This window comes from Oreochromis aureus, linkage group 7, assembly GCF_013358895.1.
Source record: "Oreochromis aureus strain Israel breed Guangdong linkage group 7, ZZ_aureus, whole genome shotgun sequence".
Lineage (NCBI taxonomy): Eukaryota > Metazoa > Chordata > Actinopteri > Cichliformes > Cichlidae > Oreochromis > Oreochromis aureus.
In genome coordinates this window covers 34400510-34419461 of record NC_052948.1, presented here as the reverse complement: position 1 = coordinate 34419461, position 18952 = coordinate 34400510, and the positions used below count along the sequence as shown (strand labels likewise).

At 41.4% G+C, this 18952-nt stretch overlaps 1 protein-coding gene across 4 annotated transcripts in view; it reads right to left on the bottom strand.

The window, feature by feature from the left end:
• Nucleotides 1–3651: 3651 nt before the first annotated feature.
• The window catches only part of ehmt1b (euchromatic histone-lysine N-methyltransferase 1b), a 40725-nt gene continuing 25424 nt past the window's right edge, over nt 3652–18952 (bottom strand). For 2 of the 4 annotated variants that reach the window (XM_031738985.2, XM_031738984.2), the window contains exons 6-26: nt 17589–17741; nt 17369–17440; nt 17098–17200; nt 15858–15971; nt 15000–15277; nt 13994–14226; nt 13701–13913; nt 13538–13620; nt 10755–10861; nt 10471–10593; nt 10261–10362; nt 8725–8829; nt 8474–8628; nt 8210–8380; nt 7954–8098; nt 6920–6997; nt 6651–6766; nt 6415–6501; nt 5687–5765; nt 5386–5555; nt 4012–4201 (exon numbers count right to left, since the gene is read on the bottom strand). In XM_031738985.2, the coding sequence (XP_031594845.1) occupies nt 4012–4201; nt 5386–5555; nt 5687–5765; nt 6415–6501; nt 6651–6766; nt 6920–6997; nt 7954–8098; nt 8210–8380; nt 8474–8628; nt 8725–8829; nt 10261–10362; nt 10471–10593; nt 10755–10861; nt 13538–13620; nt 13701–13913; nt 13994–14226; nt 15000–15277; nt 15858–15971; nt 17098–17200; nt 17369–17440; nt 17589–17741 (2877 nt within the window). Of the gene's footprint in view, nt 4202–5385; nt 5556–5686; nt 6249–6414; nt 6502–6650; nt 6767–6919; nt 6998–7953; nt 8099–8209; nt 8381–8473; nt 8629–8724; nt 8830–10260; nt 10363–10470; nt 10594–10754; nt 10862–13537; nt 13621–13700; nt 13914–13993; nt 14227–14999; nt 15278–15857; nt 15972–17097; nt 17201–17368; nt 17441–17588; nt 17742–18952 lie in introns of those variants that run through there. The other 2 variants (XM_039615095.1, XR_005613834.1) reach the window with 2 other exon arrangements.

Here is an 18952-nt window from a genome sequence, read left to right as displayed (position 1 = left end):
CTACTCGGGCCTTTTTAATGATACAAGAAAATAACTTTTTTTTTCATGCTGTTTCAGATTCTTCAAGCTCAAGTTTACCCAGAGTAAAATCTGACATCTTAAACTCTGTATATAAAAATAGACCAAGTTTGTCAAACTTTCCATAATCTCCCAAGATAATCTCAGCCAATTTTACAGCAAAGATTCCCAAGAATTTCCAGAGACCTGTCAAATTAAAAGTCCTTTTAGGCCGAGACACAGCATCATGGCATGCTTTTGTACAGCGAAACGACAACACATCTCAGAACTGAACACAATCTTCTAAATCAATACTTTTTAAATGTACAGTATTCATGCAATTACAATAAAATAAAGTTAATTTGTTTGTTAAGCTTCTTGTCATTTCTGAGACTTTAAAAAGGAGCTACTGACACTCTAGAGGCCTTTACGCACCAATTGCTGCCCTTATAAAGCAAAGAAATATATGGAAGGTAAACAACAAATACATCGAATGTGAGCAATCCAGAGGTTTACGTACCATAAACCACGGTGGATCGTCTTTCTGCCCATCTGGAGTAGTGAGGAACGGCTTTCTTCATCGCTGCTCGGTAAAGCAACACAGTTCATGCAGGTCTGCTGACAGGAGGCTGCCCTGTATGGCACCATGTGAAGGGGCACCAAAGACCAAAAGAAAACTTTCTGCCACCTTGGAATGCGGAAAGGCTGCTTCCTGTCCTGCCAAGCTAAGAACCTCCTTATCAGACCAGCCATCCGCGATGCTCGGGGAGAAATTTCTCTGATTCAATTATCGACTCTGTTTTCGCTGTCCACCCTGGTAATCAGGAAGGGAGCAATCATCAGCCAGTTTATGAGACCTACAAGGCCTGCAGATGCACAGTCACTCACTTCCCGTGTTGTTTTTGCTTTGCTTTTTTTGGGGGGGGGGCTCCCTGCTGGTGCTATGGGGACATTTTTCAATCTTGGTCCACTGGGGGTCTTACAGCTTTGCTGCTTGAGTGACAGCATTTCAGCCTTTACTTTTCTGTTTTACATTTATCTGACAGCTTTACTGTGCAGAATAAAGTTTAACGTTCCAGTGTAAGAGCAATACAACAAGGGGATGATTTGGTTTCCCCTACTGGATCTAAATTAAAATAGTCAAGGATATATAGTGTTGATTCAGGCTGGCCAAGAAACCCTACTAAAAATTAACTTGAATTATTTACAAATACTAACCACTGTTAGCTGAAAATGTATCCATTTAAGCAGATTTACTTACAAAAGACAAATCTATTAAACCTACAATTTATGACTGTATTCTTCCACGCTTGTTTCATTTATAGTTTAAGAAAAAGGTGTGAAACTGATGGGTCTGCTCACTCCCTTTCACAAATATTATTTAAACTGTTTCAGTTGCATGTACACTGCAAGCTGCTTTGCAACCCAGCTTCTCTTTTTCCCTGTGTCTTATTTAATCAGTGTCATGTTGATTCCTGACTTGTTCTCTAGCTGCAGCTCTGTAGAGGTGTCAAAACTCTACAGAGCTGCCATGTCAAATATATTCACTAACCAGCCACTTTAAGTACACATGTTCAACTACTTATTGAATATCTAAAGCGCCAATCACATGGCAACAATCCAATGGGCGTGAAATGCATGTAGACATGGTCATGAAGGCGTGGTAAACTGAGAATCAGAATGTAGAAGAAAGGTGACTTTGAATGTGACATGGTTGTTGGTTTTGTATCTCTGAATGCTGCAATATGCCCCCAACAGCAATTTTTAGGGTTTACAGAGAAAGGCCTGGAAAAAAATAAAAAAAAATCCAATAAGCAGCAGTTCAGAGGATGACCAGAATGTTTCAAGCTGATAGGAAGAAACAAACCAACCAACCAACCAATTACAACCAACGTATGCAGAAGAGCAGCAGACCACCACACTGGGCGCCACTGTTTGGAAATTGGAAAAAAAAATTGAGTCTTGATTTTTGCTCCAACATTCAGACAGTGGGGTCAAGACTGGGGATAAACAACATGACAGCATGGCTAGTAGAGCACCCTTGGGATGTGGTAAACAGGAGATTCCCATCATGAATGTGCATGTGTGGATTAGTTGTCACATCTGTAATATGATGAATATTTGATGAATGTAGAAATTCCACACAATATACACCCCCCAAAAAAAAAAAAACAAACAACCCAGAGAAGATCCTATTTTATCATGCCTAGTTTAGGTTGTATATTTTGGCATGACACAAAGCTTTGCACACTGATCTTTGTAGCTGATTCTCCCCCCCCACAGGGCTGTACCGACCAAGATGAAGTAAACAAAAGGTCACACATTGGTCATTTGAACTGAAACATGAGACACGAGCACTAAATAATGTTTAACTACATGACTTTTGTAGACTTGATCGGCCAGAAAGCCCAGAACATTTTGTTCCTTGTATCAAAAAGCAAGAGCTCTGTTAGAATAAGTTGATTTTGGTACTTACAGTCTAAAAACCGCTACAGAAATGAACTCATGACACAAACAAGATGCTTTAAAAATCTAAACTCATTAAAAGGAGGTTGCGTATGAAGTGTCAGCCTCTCGGGTGCTGAATATTTAAGCCCATCTGTCAAACCTGGGCTGCTACTCAGTTTGTGCTGGGTCAAAGTGACTGCAGGCTTCACCTCTTTGAGTAATGCGTTTGTGGTTGACAAAATAAAAGCTAAGAGGAAGCAGTTACTGTTCTAGCACATTCTCAGGAATGCATTCAAGTGGACTCCAACAAATGAAGCATAACAGGATAAATGCATTAGTATTAAATTTATTGAAAAAGATACAACCAATCAGATGGATGGTTCACGGTCCAGAAATATGTAACAGAACATAATGGAAGTGCATTTTTATAACCTTTTTTTCCACCTATACCTTTCAAGACTTAGCACAACAGTCACTGCTTTACTAACAACATTTAAAATGACAGGTTGGCTTCTGTCGGCAAAAATCATGAAACTAAAATAGACTACGGCAACTACAATTAGAAAACTGGAGATAAAATTAAACTTAAAAAAAAAAAACTTAAAAACATTCTCTTATTTTACAAATTATGTTCACTTGGGTAATAAAAATGAAAACAAAAGTAAAAACCTGTGTCAGCACCATTTTCTTTTTTTTCCTTGCTCATTTTCAGTTTAAATCAATTCGTGAACAAGAACGGCGAAAACGTCCGGCACGTTTCACAATCCGTACACATGCTCAATAAAAAGGTCAGCCAATTTATTCAGACTAGAAACGCCTCAATGCTGAGGAATGGATTAACATTGTTCCACTTTACAACCTATAACCACTTGAGGAGCAAATTAAAAGCAGTCCACTTCTTTCTCTTTAGTAAATTCATCTTCAGGTGTCGTGGAAAATGTCTGAAATGTCCTTTGAAACACTCAAAGATGAATGACACCAAAAAAAGTGGCAACATAATTTAATATTCATCAGCTAGTTTTGCTGGAATGGTTCATGGTAAATAACCGAAAAGGTCAGAAAAGTAACACCCAGCTGTGCACTGGGGCTGTCTTTGCAAAAGACAATATTACCCTTAATCAGTGACCTCAAATTCTTTGATGACTTCCACTGAAAATCCTCAGTTGTGTCAAAAAAAAAAAAAAAAAAAAAAAAAACCAAAGGGGGGTGAAAAGGAAAAACAAAAACGCACAGTTCTGCTTTCCAGCAAAGTGAAGTATGAAATGTAAAGACCGTTTTATCGTCTCTGTGGCGTTTACTGTGCGTGATGACATTACCCCCTGCTGTTCACATTACATACGGCGGAATAATAGAGCAGGAGGTTAATCCAGGATGTGATTGTGCATCTCGTCTTTAGGTTCTCAACGAAGGTCAGTGGTCCGTGGTTTCAATCCAAAGTGGAGATACAGTACAAGTTCACCAATAAAAGTTTAAAGAGGATGTGGACTGGCGTCCCCGTGTGTCCGTCAGTACGGCCAAACTTAGTGTGTGGAGCGTTTGTTTTTTGTTTTTTTTGTTGTTGTTTCTTTAGGAGGGACTGGAAGGACTGTTGGAAGAGCTGGTGTCAGGCGACGCGCTGGGCTGCTGCTGGTCCTCGGGTGTGCTGTCCGCCTGCAGGGACGCCATTGCCGCTGATGAGTACCTGCACTTGGATGAGCCACATTCACAGCTGAACACCTTGCTTTTGACTTCCCAGAAGTGGTCACCATAGTTAAATCTGAGAGGAGGACGACAGAAGAAAGGAAATGTTTACATAAAAGTGCTGATATGCAACCAAAACTACATTCATCTTACAGCTGAAAGCTTCTCGGTGGTTCACAGCAGTTCTAAATGTAAATATTCACAGCAGTTAAAAGGTAATTTATTCAAATATTGCTTGCAAAAACAGTCAGCAGTGGTTCAGGAGAGAGTGGGTCATCTTCTGTAAAATGTATATTCCAAATGTATACTCCTTATGAGGGGGGCAAAAAAAAGAAAAAAAAAAAGAAAAAAAAAAAGAGGAAGAAGTAGTAGTGTAATATAAATTTAGTCTTGATGCATTCTCAATCATCCAGGAAAGTAAATCTCCAAAAGTTCATTACATGAAGGAACCTTTTAAATCTCCCACAAAACGCTACGTCCAGATGAACAGATTCAACTTTTGGAGAAATATAAATTTCGCATTTTTTATAAATGGTCCATAATGGTCCATCCACTTTCTGTTTATTCAGGTATGGGCCACTGTGGCAGTGTCAAATCAAAGCTGTCCAGATCCCCTTCAGCTCTTCAGCTGACATTCCAAAACCAGTTCAGAGAGACAATCCCTCCAGTGTGTCCTGGGATCTCCCACCCAGGAAGCTTCCTCAGCTAGCTCATTGTGATGTGGAGAAGCAGTGGGTCAACCCAGGGCCCCGTGCCTCATTCTTGCATGCCACTGTTGCCCTCAACTGCTGAGGGAGGGAGGGAGGGGGGGGTTCTGAATGGTGACACGGATCATTCAGGAGAAAACTGCAGCAAGTCTGGCACGTCTCAAGAGCCAGTATAAATGGCGATGGTACCATGGTGGCCACAAACCAGGAGCTCATTTCTGCCACCTGACCCATCATGTCACCCTTTCAGTCACTACCCACAGCTCATTTCCTATACGTAAGGGTTGAAACTAAAACTCTTAAATATCCATGCTGATCTGTAGCAATTCATCACTATTAGATTATTAGACCCCCAGTAACACATTTATTTTGCTCTGCTGTCTTGTAAAGTGTTGTTGTTTTTTGACTTTGGTTTTGTTTGTTTTATTTGTTCAGATTTTCTAAGGGGGGGGAAACAAAAGAAACAGGGGACTGTGTTATAACAACAACAACATAAACACAAAATTGCAGAAAAAGAGATAAACATAAATTAAAATAACTTGTTAAAGCTTACCCAAGCTCCTCTCCAGCTTTGATGTTTTCACTGGCAAAGAAGGCAATGTGTGGAAAACGCAGGTCCTGGTGTTTCGTGAATACTCGGCAAGCGAACAAGTTGGGCTCGCACATGTGGTTGAGGAAGCGACTGATATTTCCATAGAAACGGGCATCAATGCAATAGAGATCCTGTGGTTTGCAGAAGGGGGAATAATAAAATAAATGAAAGGCTCAAAATAAATTTTTTAAAGGAATTCTGCACAGAAGGAATAAAACCAGAAAACAGTCCAACATCTATTCAAATTTTTCTTATACTTCACCTTGTCATCCAGACTGAACAGGTAAGCATCATTTTGCCTCATCTCTGCTTCTGCTTCAGAGATTATCTCACCAACATACCTGTTCAAAAACAGACGGGCATTTTAATATTCTTCTTTTGTTCACAAGTTTGTGACATGAACAGTGCGACACACCACAGACTTCACAGCCCAAGATGGTTTATAACACCCGTCCCTAGAAGAGTTTTTAAAGCACATTCAGAAAAATCAGTCACATAAGGCACAAACTGCAGTGCACCGAATGGCCATAAAACAAGGGGCAGCACATTATTCGTGACCGATTCCTCTTTGAAAAGCAGTGATTTCAGCCAGGGTCCAGTCTGACTTCTGTAGATAAGGAATCCAAGTCATTTATAACTTTCTGTGCTGGTCAGACGTGATGTACCGCTTCCTTTGCTAAGAGATCTTTCAGATCCTTCCATGCTCCTGTTTAAAACTAAATTTAACCAAACATCTGGTTTTGTATGTGTAATACTTGCATTTAGACTACTGACAGTCGTCTTGGGTCAGTCTTGGGACCATCTGGCAGGAGATAAAGATAAAGCTGCACGTGCAAGAATAGCATTTTAATTTTTCCCAAAATGAAAGTAGAAGTGATAAAACAAAGTCATGACCACTATTCTCCTTGTTTTCAAACTATAAATTATGCTGGGAAACACTGAAGGATGGATCCATACAAAACAAGTGTTATTGGGCTGTCTTTGACTTACTCGCATACAAAGGTCCCTTGTGGTATGTCTTGCAGTGCCTGGACACCCCAGCCTTTCTTACTGGTCCTGAACAGCTGGAGTCTGGTCCTAGAGGACCAGAAACATCTTTAAGCAACACTCGTCTTGTTTACCTTCACACAGCAAGTAGTGCAGCTCTTCAGATCAACTCCATTATATACACATGCTGGCTTACAAAGCCACAAATCCTTTAACAGTCTTTTTATTTGTTAAATCACCTGAGTCCGTTTTGCACTACGCGGTTCTTGCAGGTCCTCCAGCAGGAGCACGCATGGTTGCACTCAAAGATGAGAGGAGGCTCCTCTCGGCAGAATTCAGGTAGAAGTCGACCACTCTAAACAGGACAATACACACATGCAGGACTCTCTATAAGCTTGATGGTTTCAAAGATGGTAGTTAAACTAAACTGTAGTGATTTAATGTTGGGTAAAGCTTATTTTATTAAGGTGTTCGCACACTTTCAGACTCGCAGATTGCCCGTTCTTACCTTGTCATACCAGCAGCGCAGACTGAGCTGTCCACACATGCAGATACTCGCAGAGCAGTCTTCCTTACAAACACAGTACTGCAACAGAGTGGAAAATAACATAGGTCACTTCACAATGCAAAGAAAAACCTATAGTTCTTTTTAAAATGTCACTGTATTACTGATGGCTTGGATCAAATGCAACACAAAAGACGTTAAAACATTTAACAGAAAGTGCCAGAACAGTCTGATCATGCATTCACTCCAAAAGTAAACTTATGTGTCCGCGAAATTAGGTGATCTGAATTAAATGATTTCAACCTTAGCAAAATAAATAAAAAATAATTATCTTCATGCTGCATGGCAAAAATCTCTGTGGGGATTCTGCAGATTCTCTCCTGATGTCACCAAAACTTAGAAATGGTAGCAAGGCTTACTGAGAGTTGGAGCTCTATGGTCCAATGTTGCTTTTACACAGAGGTAGTAAAAAAAAAAAGGGAAAAAAAAAAAAAAGGGAAAAAAAAAAATTGGACTGAGATAAGTGAGTGAAATCACAGGACTTCCTGTGAAGTTCTGGTAATGTGCGGTAACTTGTTTCCAGGTTTCAGCTGCACCCTTCCTCCCCTTGGTAGTTATGAGCCAGTATTTGTGGATTCACAACGTGATTTTTTTAAATTTATTTTTTCTTAAATACAGTACTTAAATACATGTACGTAAGTACATTGTAAGTTATGATGTGAATTCTGTGTTACGTTGCAACACTGAAGAATCTTCCATAGATTACTGGGCCCAAATCTGGATCGCTTCCAAAAGTTAAATCACTTCTAAGTGGAAACGCAAATCCATCTGCAACTTTTTGAGTAAAAGGAAAAAAGGTTTTCTTCTTGAACTGTACTGATGATACTGGATCTTTGTGTTGATGACGGGGTTTTCTTCTGTAAATCTGAACTTGCTGTTCTTCATGCAGACAGATTCCTTTTAGTTTGTCTCTTTATCGTTTGTTGTTGGGTTTTTTAAGTAATGTTAAAAGCCTACTCAGATGGCCTTTAGCTTACCTGTAAGTGTGTTATGTTCCTGTCAATATTCATGGGGGAAGTAACACAGTTTTCAGGGATGTACTTGTAGTCATCTGGGTAAGGTTCACTGTCAACTGCGTTGACACAGGGGATGGGAACTCGCTCCTGCCCTAAAGCTATGTCGCTGTAAATGGACAGAGAGACAGTTTAGGTGCTTTAATTTGAAAGAAACAGGTGGACAGAATCTTAACATCGCTATTTATGATGCTTTATCACTCCCAGCCTGGTCTTTAACCTGTGAAGGGCTTTCTCTTCTGCTCGACTAAGCCTAATGTTTTTGGCATCCCTCTCCTTCCTGTTGGCCTGCAGAGCGGCCCAGGCCTTCGAGTTGTGGCTGCAGCAGTCTGGGGGAGTTTCTCCCTCGCGGTTCTTCAAAAACACATCTGCTCCTCGAGACAGGAGGAGCCTGATGAGACAAAGAACCAATTTTACCAACCATCCACGACAACAATGACTTTTTAACGGCGTTTTTATTCAGTAGGTGGGGCTGGCAACTCACGTGATGCAATCCAGGCGATTCTCCCGAGCAGCAATGTGTAGAGGAGAGTCTCCGTGGATGTTGACAGCTTGCAGATTGCAGTGAGCGTTCAACAGCAGCTCAGTTATCTCCACGCTGCCAGAGAATGCGGCCCAGTGAAGGCAAATGTTTTCTTCCTAAATAAAGATAACCCAAATAAACCCACAATTAGCCAGCATTTAATTCTTCTGCAAAGGATTTCAAACCTGGGGTGGAGAGACTTCTACGCTAACCTTGTCCCTGATGCTGCAGTCAGCTCCTTTAGTAAGAAGCAGCTTCACCTGGTCTGCATGTTTGTACTCTGTGGCCCAGATCATGGGTGTCCAGCCTCCGTCATCCTGTGGAAAATTAATAATGGGCTTGAAAATCAGCTGAAGAAATACTGAAACAACATCAATCCAACTACATATTGGAATTCCTATTAAGAAAAAAAAAAGAAGAAAAAAAAAGAAAAACTAAGAAGAAAAGCACAGCTTTTAATTTTCAGTCCTCCTGAGTAGAGAGTAGTAAAAGAGGAAAGGCTGCTTCGTTACGTCAAAGCTGTCCTGATGCTACATATAGCAAGTTCAAACATCTTAATCCAAGACGCATGCAGCAGAGTGCAGCCCGTCATGCATCAATTATTCCCAGAGCACCTTTTAAGCCCAGTTACAAAGTGCTTTACAGTAAAAAATACACACTGGAAATCCATCCTAGTGTGTCACATGAATGGAAAACAAGTAAATCAATGAATATTTAATTTTTTTTAATGGAAGTTACAGATCATATGAAACATATTATTCATTACTGAGCTTTGGGAGCAACAATTTTAAGTGCAGAGGACATCAGTCAACCAAAACACTTTAGCTCAGTGCCAAATGTTTGCTTTGTAGCCAGTAAACTGAATAAATAAATAAAGTGAATACGAACGTACATCCTAACGGGAATTACTATTATATAAAACTTTGTTTATCACCTCTCAGATCTGAAATTTTAAGAAACTTAAAAGACTGGTATGGAAGTATTTTAAACAGTTTGGGGGATAGAAATTTTTTACAGGGTTTCAACAAATATAGCTAAATTTAGGATTATTTTTTTAAATTCTATTTTTAATGTCTCAAAATGAAATTTTGAAAACTGTATAAATTCTCTAGGATTGAGACAAGTTTCATGTGTACTCATGAGCATCCACAACAACTTCATCTATGTTGCTTGTCAGAACTGCTTAAACCATCAGATTTAAGCAACCAGCATCAATTTCCAGGTTTCAAATCTTCTCTGCTTCATTGCTAAGAAAGGAAGGCTAACATATTTTGGACATTTTCAATAACAATGTCAGAAAAATTATTTCTTTGCAGTTTTAGAAAAAGACATTGAGATATCTTAACACAAACTGAGACCTTATTTTTGATTAATGATGCATTTGAGACTTAAGGACCCTCAGGAACCTGGACACCATCTGTTTCTTTGCCCATGGATCAGAAGCTTGATACCCCCTCATCTACAAGGCAATCATGGAACTACAGCCAGAAAAGCAACCTTTTGCTAAGGTTGAAATTGACTGGGAACAGGGTGACTATGGAAAGCTGAAGTAAAAGCACACATGGTTTTTTGTTTTCTTATAAACTAGGATAGCTGTTTTTCACTGCTTGTTAAAGCTAAGCTAAGCTAGTCTACCCATGGCTCTGTAGTTAACACATAGACAGCAGAGTGCTGCATCCTGAAGCTGTACATTTCAATCTTGCAGCCTCTCCCCTTCTTTTACAACAGACATTTTTAGGTGTACTAACCTGGCAGTTAATATCAATCAGTCCAGTGGACAGAAGGTGCTCAACAATCTTGTAATGGCCAGATTTGGCCGCTAGGTGGAGGCACGTGAACCCTTCAACATCCTGAGAATGGCAGAGGATTTAATTATTGATTCAGGTTTAGACAAACATTTCACCTGGATCTTTAGTTGGCTGATGGGAACCTCAGAGAAAAATCTGATGCATATTTACCTTGTGCATGGCACTGGCTCCAGCTCTGAGCAGGTACAGGACCACCTCCATGTGGTTGTTCTCACAGGCCTCCATCAGAGGAGTCCGCTGATCTTCATCACACATGTCCAAGTTTGCACCAGCCTGAAACATCAGACAAACAGCTAATGTAAAACTGCTTCCACAAAATCAGAATCATTAATATTAGTATAAAACTCTGGTTAAGATTTTTATTTTAAGGTTTTTGTCAGAAAGTTACTCAAAGTTTAATATTTCCGTTGGAGAGATGTGAAGCACAATGTTACCTGAACAAGCATGTGGCAGATGTCTTTGTAACCTCCCTCAGCTGCTGCATGCAGCGGGGTGCGTTTATTCTGCGATTCCATCTTAAAATTCGGGTCGATACCGTCCACTGGAAGGTAAAGGAAGGCGAGTAAGATGCATGAAAATACCTGCCAACGTTTATGTTTAAAAAAAATCCACCACCCCCCCCACAGTTTGTGTAAACCAGGGGTCGGAAACCCTAGGCACGCGTGCCAACGGGGTTAACTGATGGCACGCACGACCATAGCTGGACTGGCCATCGGGCATAAGGGCATTTGCTCGGTGGCCCAATTATTTTTTATTTTTATTTTTTATTTTGCTGGTGAATTGGCCAGACGCTGGTTGGTGTGTAAAAATAACTCAGTTGTTTGGTGGTGGCTATGGCGGAGCTTCCACAGATTCAGTAAAATTAACAAGTGGTGGAGGCCAGCAGGTGGATGAGGGAAGGGGAGGCAGGAGGAGGAAAGACCCGAGGCAGCCGCCGGTCGGAGCGTCAGGTGAACTGAACTTCAGGTACGAAGTTATGACCTGCAGTCTATCTGGGTCAGATATAAACCAAGTTTAGGTGCAGTTTATTTTCGTTGTGCTGACTTTTTACAGTCAGTTACAATAACTCGTGCTGCGTACTAGCTAGCATGACGGAGTTTATATACAGCTGGGCAGGTGCTATGATTTTATTGATAGTGAACTTTATTTTATTCATAAGGTTAGTTAGTAGAGTTGCCAACCGTCCCGTACAAACGGAATCGTCCTGCATTCAGAGAAATTATTACGCGTTTCGTGTTGAGCTGAGAAGGAACACAGTTTGTCCCGTACTTCAGCCAGGATGGAAAAAGACACAAAGCTGGAGTTATTGTGTCTTTGCTGCACAGCTGCATCTTCTTCTCCTCTCATTCTCTCCCCTCTCTCTCCTGTTGCTACTTCAATCATGAAACTGATCAATGATCAGCTGATCAGCTTTTCTCTCTTGTTTGTTTATCGCCCACTTTGCGCCAGAACTGCCGGATGTCGCACTAAACAACAGCAGCACGTTTAAGCTTGATCAGCTGTTGTTAGAATGTATTTAATATTAATTTCTAGTATCAGCTGATGTTTGCTGGAGCCACAGCTGTAAAGCTGCTGGTCATGATATCGGTTTGGATATGTGGTGAGAGGGAAACATGAAGATGAAACCAGGAGATGTCCTTACTGAATCATCAGAGCTGAACAGGTGATGGAGAAACAGGTTTACCTTTTAGGTGACATGAATGAGTTGAAGGGAAGTTATGAGCTGTTTCTGAGAGACAAATAACACCAGGATCCTTTTCTATGTAGCTGACAGCTGGTAACTGTGCAGGGGCGGATCTAGCAAAGTTTTGCCAGGGGGCCAGGTAGGGCATTAACAGGGAAAGGGGAGCACAAAGAAATACTTTCTTATTCTCATTTAAAATGTCTGGCTGTTATTAAATAATTATCTGAAGCTTACAACCAAAGTTTTTATCTGACGTAAAATGAATAGAAATCATACATTTACCAACAAGACAGTGTACATCACTGTCACAACAGCGTTTGTTTTCATTCAAAGGCTTTATGGCTTTAATATCTGGTGGGCCGGTCTCTAGTCAAAATGCATCCATAGACTCGAGACACAATGCATTTTTGGGACTTTCAGGTGTATGGACCAATGTTTTATTTTCTGATCAAACCAGAAATCTTTAATGAGCAGCTAGATTTGTCTGGCATTAACTGGCTGAGTTAATGCCAGTTAATGCGACATCGAAGCAGCTGGAACCTACAGCTGTGCGTGTTCATGGAGCTGCATTTTCACCTGCTGGACATCACTACCTGACAAGTTTAACTGTCTTCAGAACATTGCAGAGGCCTTATTGACAGTATTTGGCTCTACATATCTGTGTGAGCAGATTTTCTCTCACATGAGTGTCCTCAGGTAGTCGTCTGAATGTTGGACACTCGGAGACCTGTGTCTCTGAGCGGGAGACCAGAGATCACATTAACATGTGTGTCTCTGTATTAACAAACATGCCATATTGGCCCAGTTTATTTTTCTTATCATTGTTGTGAGGAGACCATAAATAGCATTTGTATTTTCTGTTGTACAGTTCATTTGCTGTTATGGAGTTCTTGTTATGAATAAAAAGTGTCTGTTTTTGTTTCAAAATAGCTGATAACTATTTGCTGATAGCTGCCAACATCTGCAAACAAATATAATTCTATAAAGTGGTTCTATATAATGTGCAACTGTTCATATAGAGCGTTATTAAATTTATTGCTAATGCAATCATATGGCACACTGACTTCTGAGGAAATTTTAAATGGCACTCGCCATCAGAAAGGTTGCCTACCCCTGGTGTAAACTGTGCCAGCTGTCCGGCTTAGAGCAGAGCTAGTTTTGATGGAGAATTTGGTATTTTAGTGGGATCATTTGTGATTTTACAATTAGTATCTGGATCAAAGTCTGCAACTTCTTGTCACATGTTGGATGCATGTGACAAGACGTTGCCAGCTTGTGGTGACAGATGGGCTGAAATTGTATACAGTGTGCGGACTGTGTATTTAGGCTGGGGGTCAATGACTTTGGTAGCATTAGACAAACACAGAAAACTTACAAACGCATGTGGTAAAATTATTCATAATAAAATTTGAGGGTCATGAAAATTACACCAGTTTCCTGGAAGAAAGAGCAAAACTAGTTTTGGCAGACATCACTACAAGGTGAACAATGAAAAGGAGTTCAGATGACAGAGCCTGAATGGGATTTACGTACCCAACATGAGCAGGACCTTCTTCAGTTCTCCTTGCTTGGCAGAGAGGTAAAGTTGTTTAGGGTGGAAGCGCAGTTTCTTGGGTCTGGTCAAACAGACACAAAAAATGAATTAGCTTGTAAATGGCTTGTGGTCTTTTAGGTGAATTAAGGTGGGTTTACTTACTTTTCTGTGTCGAGAGCCACCAGGATGCTCTCTAGAGTTTCTCTGGGTCCTGGAGTGAGTGTAGACAGGGCTGTTGTTGCCATCCCAGCCTGCAGGGGGGCAGCCCTGGAGGACCCAGGAACAGCAGATGTGTCGAATCCATGTGCAGAACGAACAGACAGCGAACTGTCAGCCCGGCCACTGACTTCAGCCCCCACAGTTAAACAAGAGGAGCTAGAAAACAAGTGAGAACAAAGCTCAAGTTCGGCATTTTGTGAGAAACAAACAAAACAGTTCCAAAGTTGCATTTTTACCTGCCAGTGGTTGTGTCTGCTCGGCCCTCGAGGGCTCCAGGCGTGGCTGGCCCATGTGCAAGAGCAGGGGGCACGGTGGAGGTGGTGTCAGCCTTGGCAATGGTGACCTCCTTGGCCTTGCTGGCCTCTTCTCCGCAGTGAGGACAGAAGCTTTGACCTTTCAGCACTGAGGCACAAGCGCGATGGAAACGGTGAGAGATGCTGACGTCTGGTTGGCACTCCATGAAGGTCCCCTGTGCAGGAACAACAAACAGTCTCTGTAAACAAACATTCACAAAGCACATGTCCTCTGACCATGTCTCACACGACAACAGTGTCTAGGTTGCTTCTGTAAACCTGCAATATTCACTTATAAGAGCCAAAAGGAGGAAGAGCCCCACAACCAACATCTGCCAAAGAAGAATGGTTAATGATGTGAGAGTCCGCCATAATGAAAACAATTACTTCAAGTTTCTCCTGATAAAGTTAGTTCTTCACGATACTGAATCATGGCGTGTACTTAATAAGGGAAAAGACTTGCTGACATCCAAGTGTCATCCAGGACTCACACTTAGAAATCTGAGGCACAAATTAGGAAAGTGTTTAGTCAAGACTGTCAAGCACAAACTAAACTGTGTGGTCTGTACCTGTACCTGTGAACGTACTGTGTATATAAACCTATTGGATTAGTTACATGTTCCTCACAGGAGCTCTACAGATCTATTAAAAGGCCTTGAGGTATGCATAAAGGAGCCAGAGAAAACAGAAAACCTCAGTGGCTTCATCGAGAAATGGCAAGTGCATCACATGCTGTGTCCTGTGTGAAAGCCTCATTAACCCCAAAGAACTGAGATTAGTGCAGCTTCCTCAATCATCAGAGTAACACTTAAAAAAAAAAAACGTCTAAATGCAGAGCCATTTACCATGTAAGTTTTTCATCTGTGTAAATTGTTCCATTTGTGACAGTAGCTGCCAGTTAAACTGCAGCCAGAGGCCTGAAACTGATTGGCACACAGTTTTCACTCACCGCTCTGCAGAAGAAGCCGCAGCCCGGACAGCACTGGTGCTTCACCATGCCGTTGCGATGGTCCTCGCATAGAACGAGCAGCTGAACGGAGTTGGAAGGACGCATCATTTCATGTTTCACTACAGCATCCTGGCAGCGAGTCAGCTGTCCATCTACACTCTCTGTGGCCATGCACTTCCTGTCTGCCAGAATGAGAATTTCTCGACTCTTGGGGGTCTCCATGCGGCAACTGCAGAGCGGAAGCTCCTGAGCCTCCTCGACCGCCGACCCTGAAGTGTCTGAAGAAAGAAAAGAGCGCGGCCAATGAAATCAGCCACATTGGTCTCATAAGGAATAGAAAACTATTTAAATCAACAAAACAAGACATTTAACCCTTTATCACCCAAATATCATAGAAGCCGTCTGGAGGTTTGTTGGGTTTTTTTTTTGTAATTTTGGGTGTAAAACTTGCAAATCGAAAACTCGATTTTCACCACACTCTCAGTCCTGTAGGATTTTGTCTTTTAAAACCTTGTGGCTCCATTGCTTTGAATGTGTGCACTAAAACAGCTCCTGATTGACATGAAGGGAAGGAAAGAAAAAGAGATCCAGCAACCATATTAACAACCAACTTCACAGCAGAAATAAGCATGTTTATAGCCTGCTATGAACACACTTTTGGCATCTGGATAGGTTCCACTTCGATAACAACTCTTGAGTGGTGCTTTTTGTTTTTTTAGTAAGTAACTCATCCACCTGGATAATGGAGTTAGGGGTGTAGATGCTTCGACAGGTTTTGTGGCACAGGCAGGTGGAGCCAATCTGTGTCTGAGGCCTTACCTCTGGTAACTGGAGTGACTAAACTAGATTGAATCTCACCTTTGCTGGGTGAAGGCTTGCTGAGGCTGACAGGTGGGACAATCTGCGTGTACTCCTTGTGATCATGGGGTTCGGCTGGAGTTGGAGCCTGAGGCTGAACAGCCACCTCCGGCTCTGTGAGAAAGACGAAGGATAAGAAAATACTTAAGGAAGAGCCTTAAGAAAAAATGCCATAATTATATCTTGTCTGAACATTTTTCACCTAGTTCAAAGCAGCTGCAGAAGTGTAGATATATATCAAACAGGAACAACAAGTGCAACCAGTTGGGCGCTGGGTTTGAACTGTGCCATGTTTTCAGACCAACATGGATCTGAAGTTTTAGTCAGCTTGCAATGTAACTTTTGTCATTTTAGTCAATAAAAGCCAAAGCCATGACCCTGTAGAGTCTCAGATTTTAGGGTTTAGCAGAGGCTTAAACTCACGTTTTAAGAATCTAATTTTTACCCAGAAGATCACCGGCACTCTGATTATATACATTTTTAAAGCTCATTTTATTAATTGAGCAAGTATTTACACAAATATAATATACTTTTTAAATTAAATACTCAAAAATGGCCAAAAAATACACAGATTTCTGCCAAAATAAGGTAACTTAACTGTGTGCTGTAATGCTGCATGCATGCATACTGAAAAATACTGCCTGCCGCCAGATACATATGTATTTTTCGCTACCAAACAGCTGGAGACCTGGCCTAGGGTTGGGTTAAGAGATAATGACAATATTGCCAGTAAAGCCATTTCCACCTCTCACATGGAATTTCAAGCTCCCTCTAAAAAAGGAACCTGAATCAAGGAGACAGACAGAGCTGCTGCAACAATTGAGAGCTTTGTTTATTGTTTATTTTGTGAATGTGTAGTTCAGATCTGAACTACTAAGTCAAGAAATAAACTCACCAATCGAGGTGAGCGGCACACAAACAATTCACATGTCTTTGAACTAAAATTACTGTTTCTGTCAGTCTGGCAGCAGGTAAAGAGGTGAAAAGTTTATTTAGAAAATAATCTAAATAATGCCAGTGTATAAACAGATACTGAAAATATTAGGTGGCTAAAATCAGTTCACTGCTGAACATGTACCCAGCAGTACATAGTTTCAGTTTCTGGGGTTAATGTCGGTTTCAGAGAATTACTTACTGTCATCCACTTGTGACATGTTTCTCTCAAGAAATAGCATCAGTCAGCCTGAGAATATTGAGATAGGTGATTGGGTGGATGTGCATATAGAGGAACAACGATCACCTTTGGACTTCATCCTCCTTTTTCGTTTCCTGGAGGGCCGGAGCCATGCGCTGTCTGCTTTTGTTTTCTTTTTCAATTTTTTCTTCAGACCCGACTCTGTGCTCTGATGCAGGTGAGTTAAGCCACAGGGATGATTTTAACAACGGAGAGAAACAAAAAAAACCAAAACAAAAAACATACAAAAAAAATAAACACATCAACTCTCTTCCATTTTTAGCTAAAAGAGGTGGTATGAGATGCAGTTGGAGAAGTGGTGGCGAGCGGGTCTTACCAAGTCAGATTCAGTGCCTTCCTCCTCCAACTCTTCCTCTCCAGATTCTTCAGACTCCTGCTCATCTTTCACCTCCACCAGGAAAAGCAAACAGAGTTCATCAGTAGCATTTAACACGTAAGACTTTCACTGCAACGCATTGCATTCAGTTATTCAGAGATGCCACAAAGAAACAACCACACAAGGTTTCAAGAAAAAGAAACAACTTTTATTCTCCAACCTGAGCGATGGATTCAGAGGTTTCCTGCGCAGCACTTTCCGGTTCTTCTGATGGCTGCTGTTGTTCCTCCTCTTCAGACTCCAGATCTTCTGACTCTTCATCCTCAGATGCATTTCCAACTTTCTCCCCATTTATGCTGGCCACCTCTTTAGCCTGCAAGACAACAAATGGAAAAAAGTGGATGTAATGTTATATACAGTGGCTTGCAAAAGTATTCGGCCCCCTTGAACTTTTCCACATTTTGTCACATTACAGCCACAAACATGAATCAATTTTATTGGAATCCCACTTGAAAGACCAATACAAAGTGGTGTACACATGAGAAGTGGAACGAAAATCATACATGATTCCAAACATTTTTTACAAATAAATAATTGAAAAGTGGGGTGTGCGTAATTATTCAGCCCCCTGAGTCAATACTTTGTAGAACCACCTTTTGCTGCAATTCCAGCTGCCAGTCTTTTAGGGTATGTCTCTACCAGCTTTGCACATCTACTGAAATCCTTGCCCATTCTTCTTTGCAAAACAGCTCCAGCTCAGTCAGATTAGATGGACAGCGTTTGTGAACAGCAGTTTTCAGATCTTGCCACAGATTCTCGATTGGATTTAGATCTGGACTTTGACTGGGCCATTCTAACACATGGATATGTTTTGTTTTAAACCATTCCATTGTTGCTCTGGCTTTATGTTTAGGGTCGCTGTCCTGCTGGAAGGTGAACCTCCGCCCCAGTCTCAAGTCTTTTGCAGACTCCAAGAGGTTTTCTTCCAAGATTGCCCTGCATTTGGCTCCATCCATCTTCCCATCAACTCTGACCAGCTTCCCTGTCCCTGCTGAAGAGAAGCACCCCAGAGCATGATGCTGCCACCACCATATTTGACAGTGGGGATGGTGTGTTCAGAGTGATGTGCAGTGGTAGTTTTCCGCCACACATAGCGTTTTGCATTTTGGCCAAAGAGTTCCATTTTGGTCTCATCTGACCAGAGCACCTTCTTCCACATGTTTGCTGTGTCCCCCACATGGCTTATGGCAAACTCAAACGGGACTTCTTATGGTTTTCTGTTAACAATGGCTTTCTTCTTGCCACTCTTCCATAAAGGCCAACTTTGTGCAGTGCACGACTAATAGTTGTCCTATGGACAGATTCCCCCACCTGAGCTGTAGATCTCTGCAGCTCGTCCAGAGTCACCATGGGCCTCTTGGCTGCATTTCTGATCAGCGCTCTCCTTGTTCGGCCTGTGAGTTTAGGTGGACGGCCTTGTCTTGGTAGGTTTACAGTTGTGCCATACTCCTTCCATTTCTGAATGATCGCTTGAACAGTGCTCCGTGGGATGTTCAAGGCTTGGGAAATCTTTATGTAGCCTAA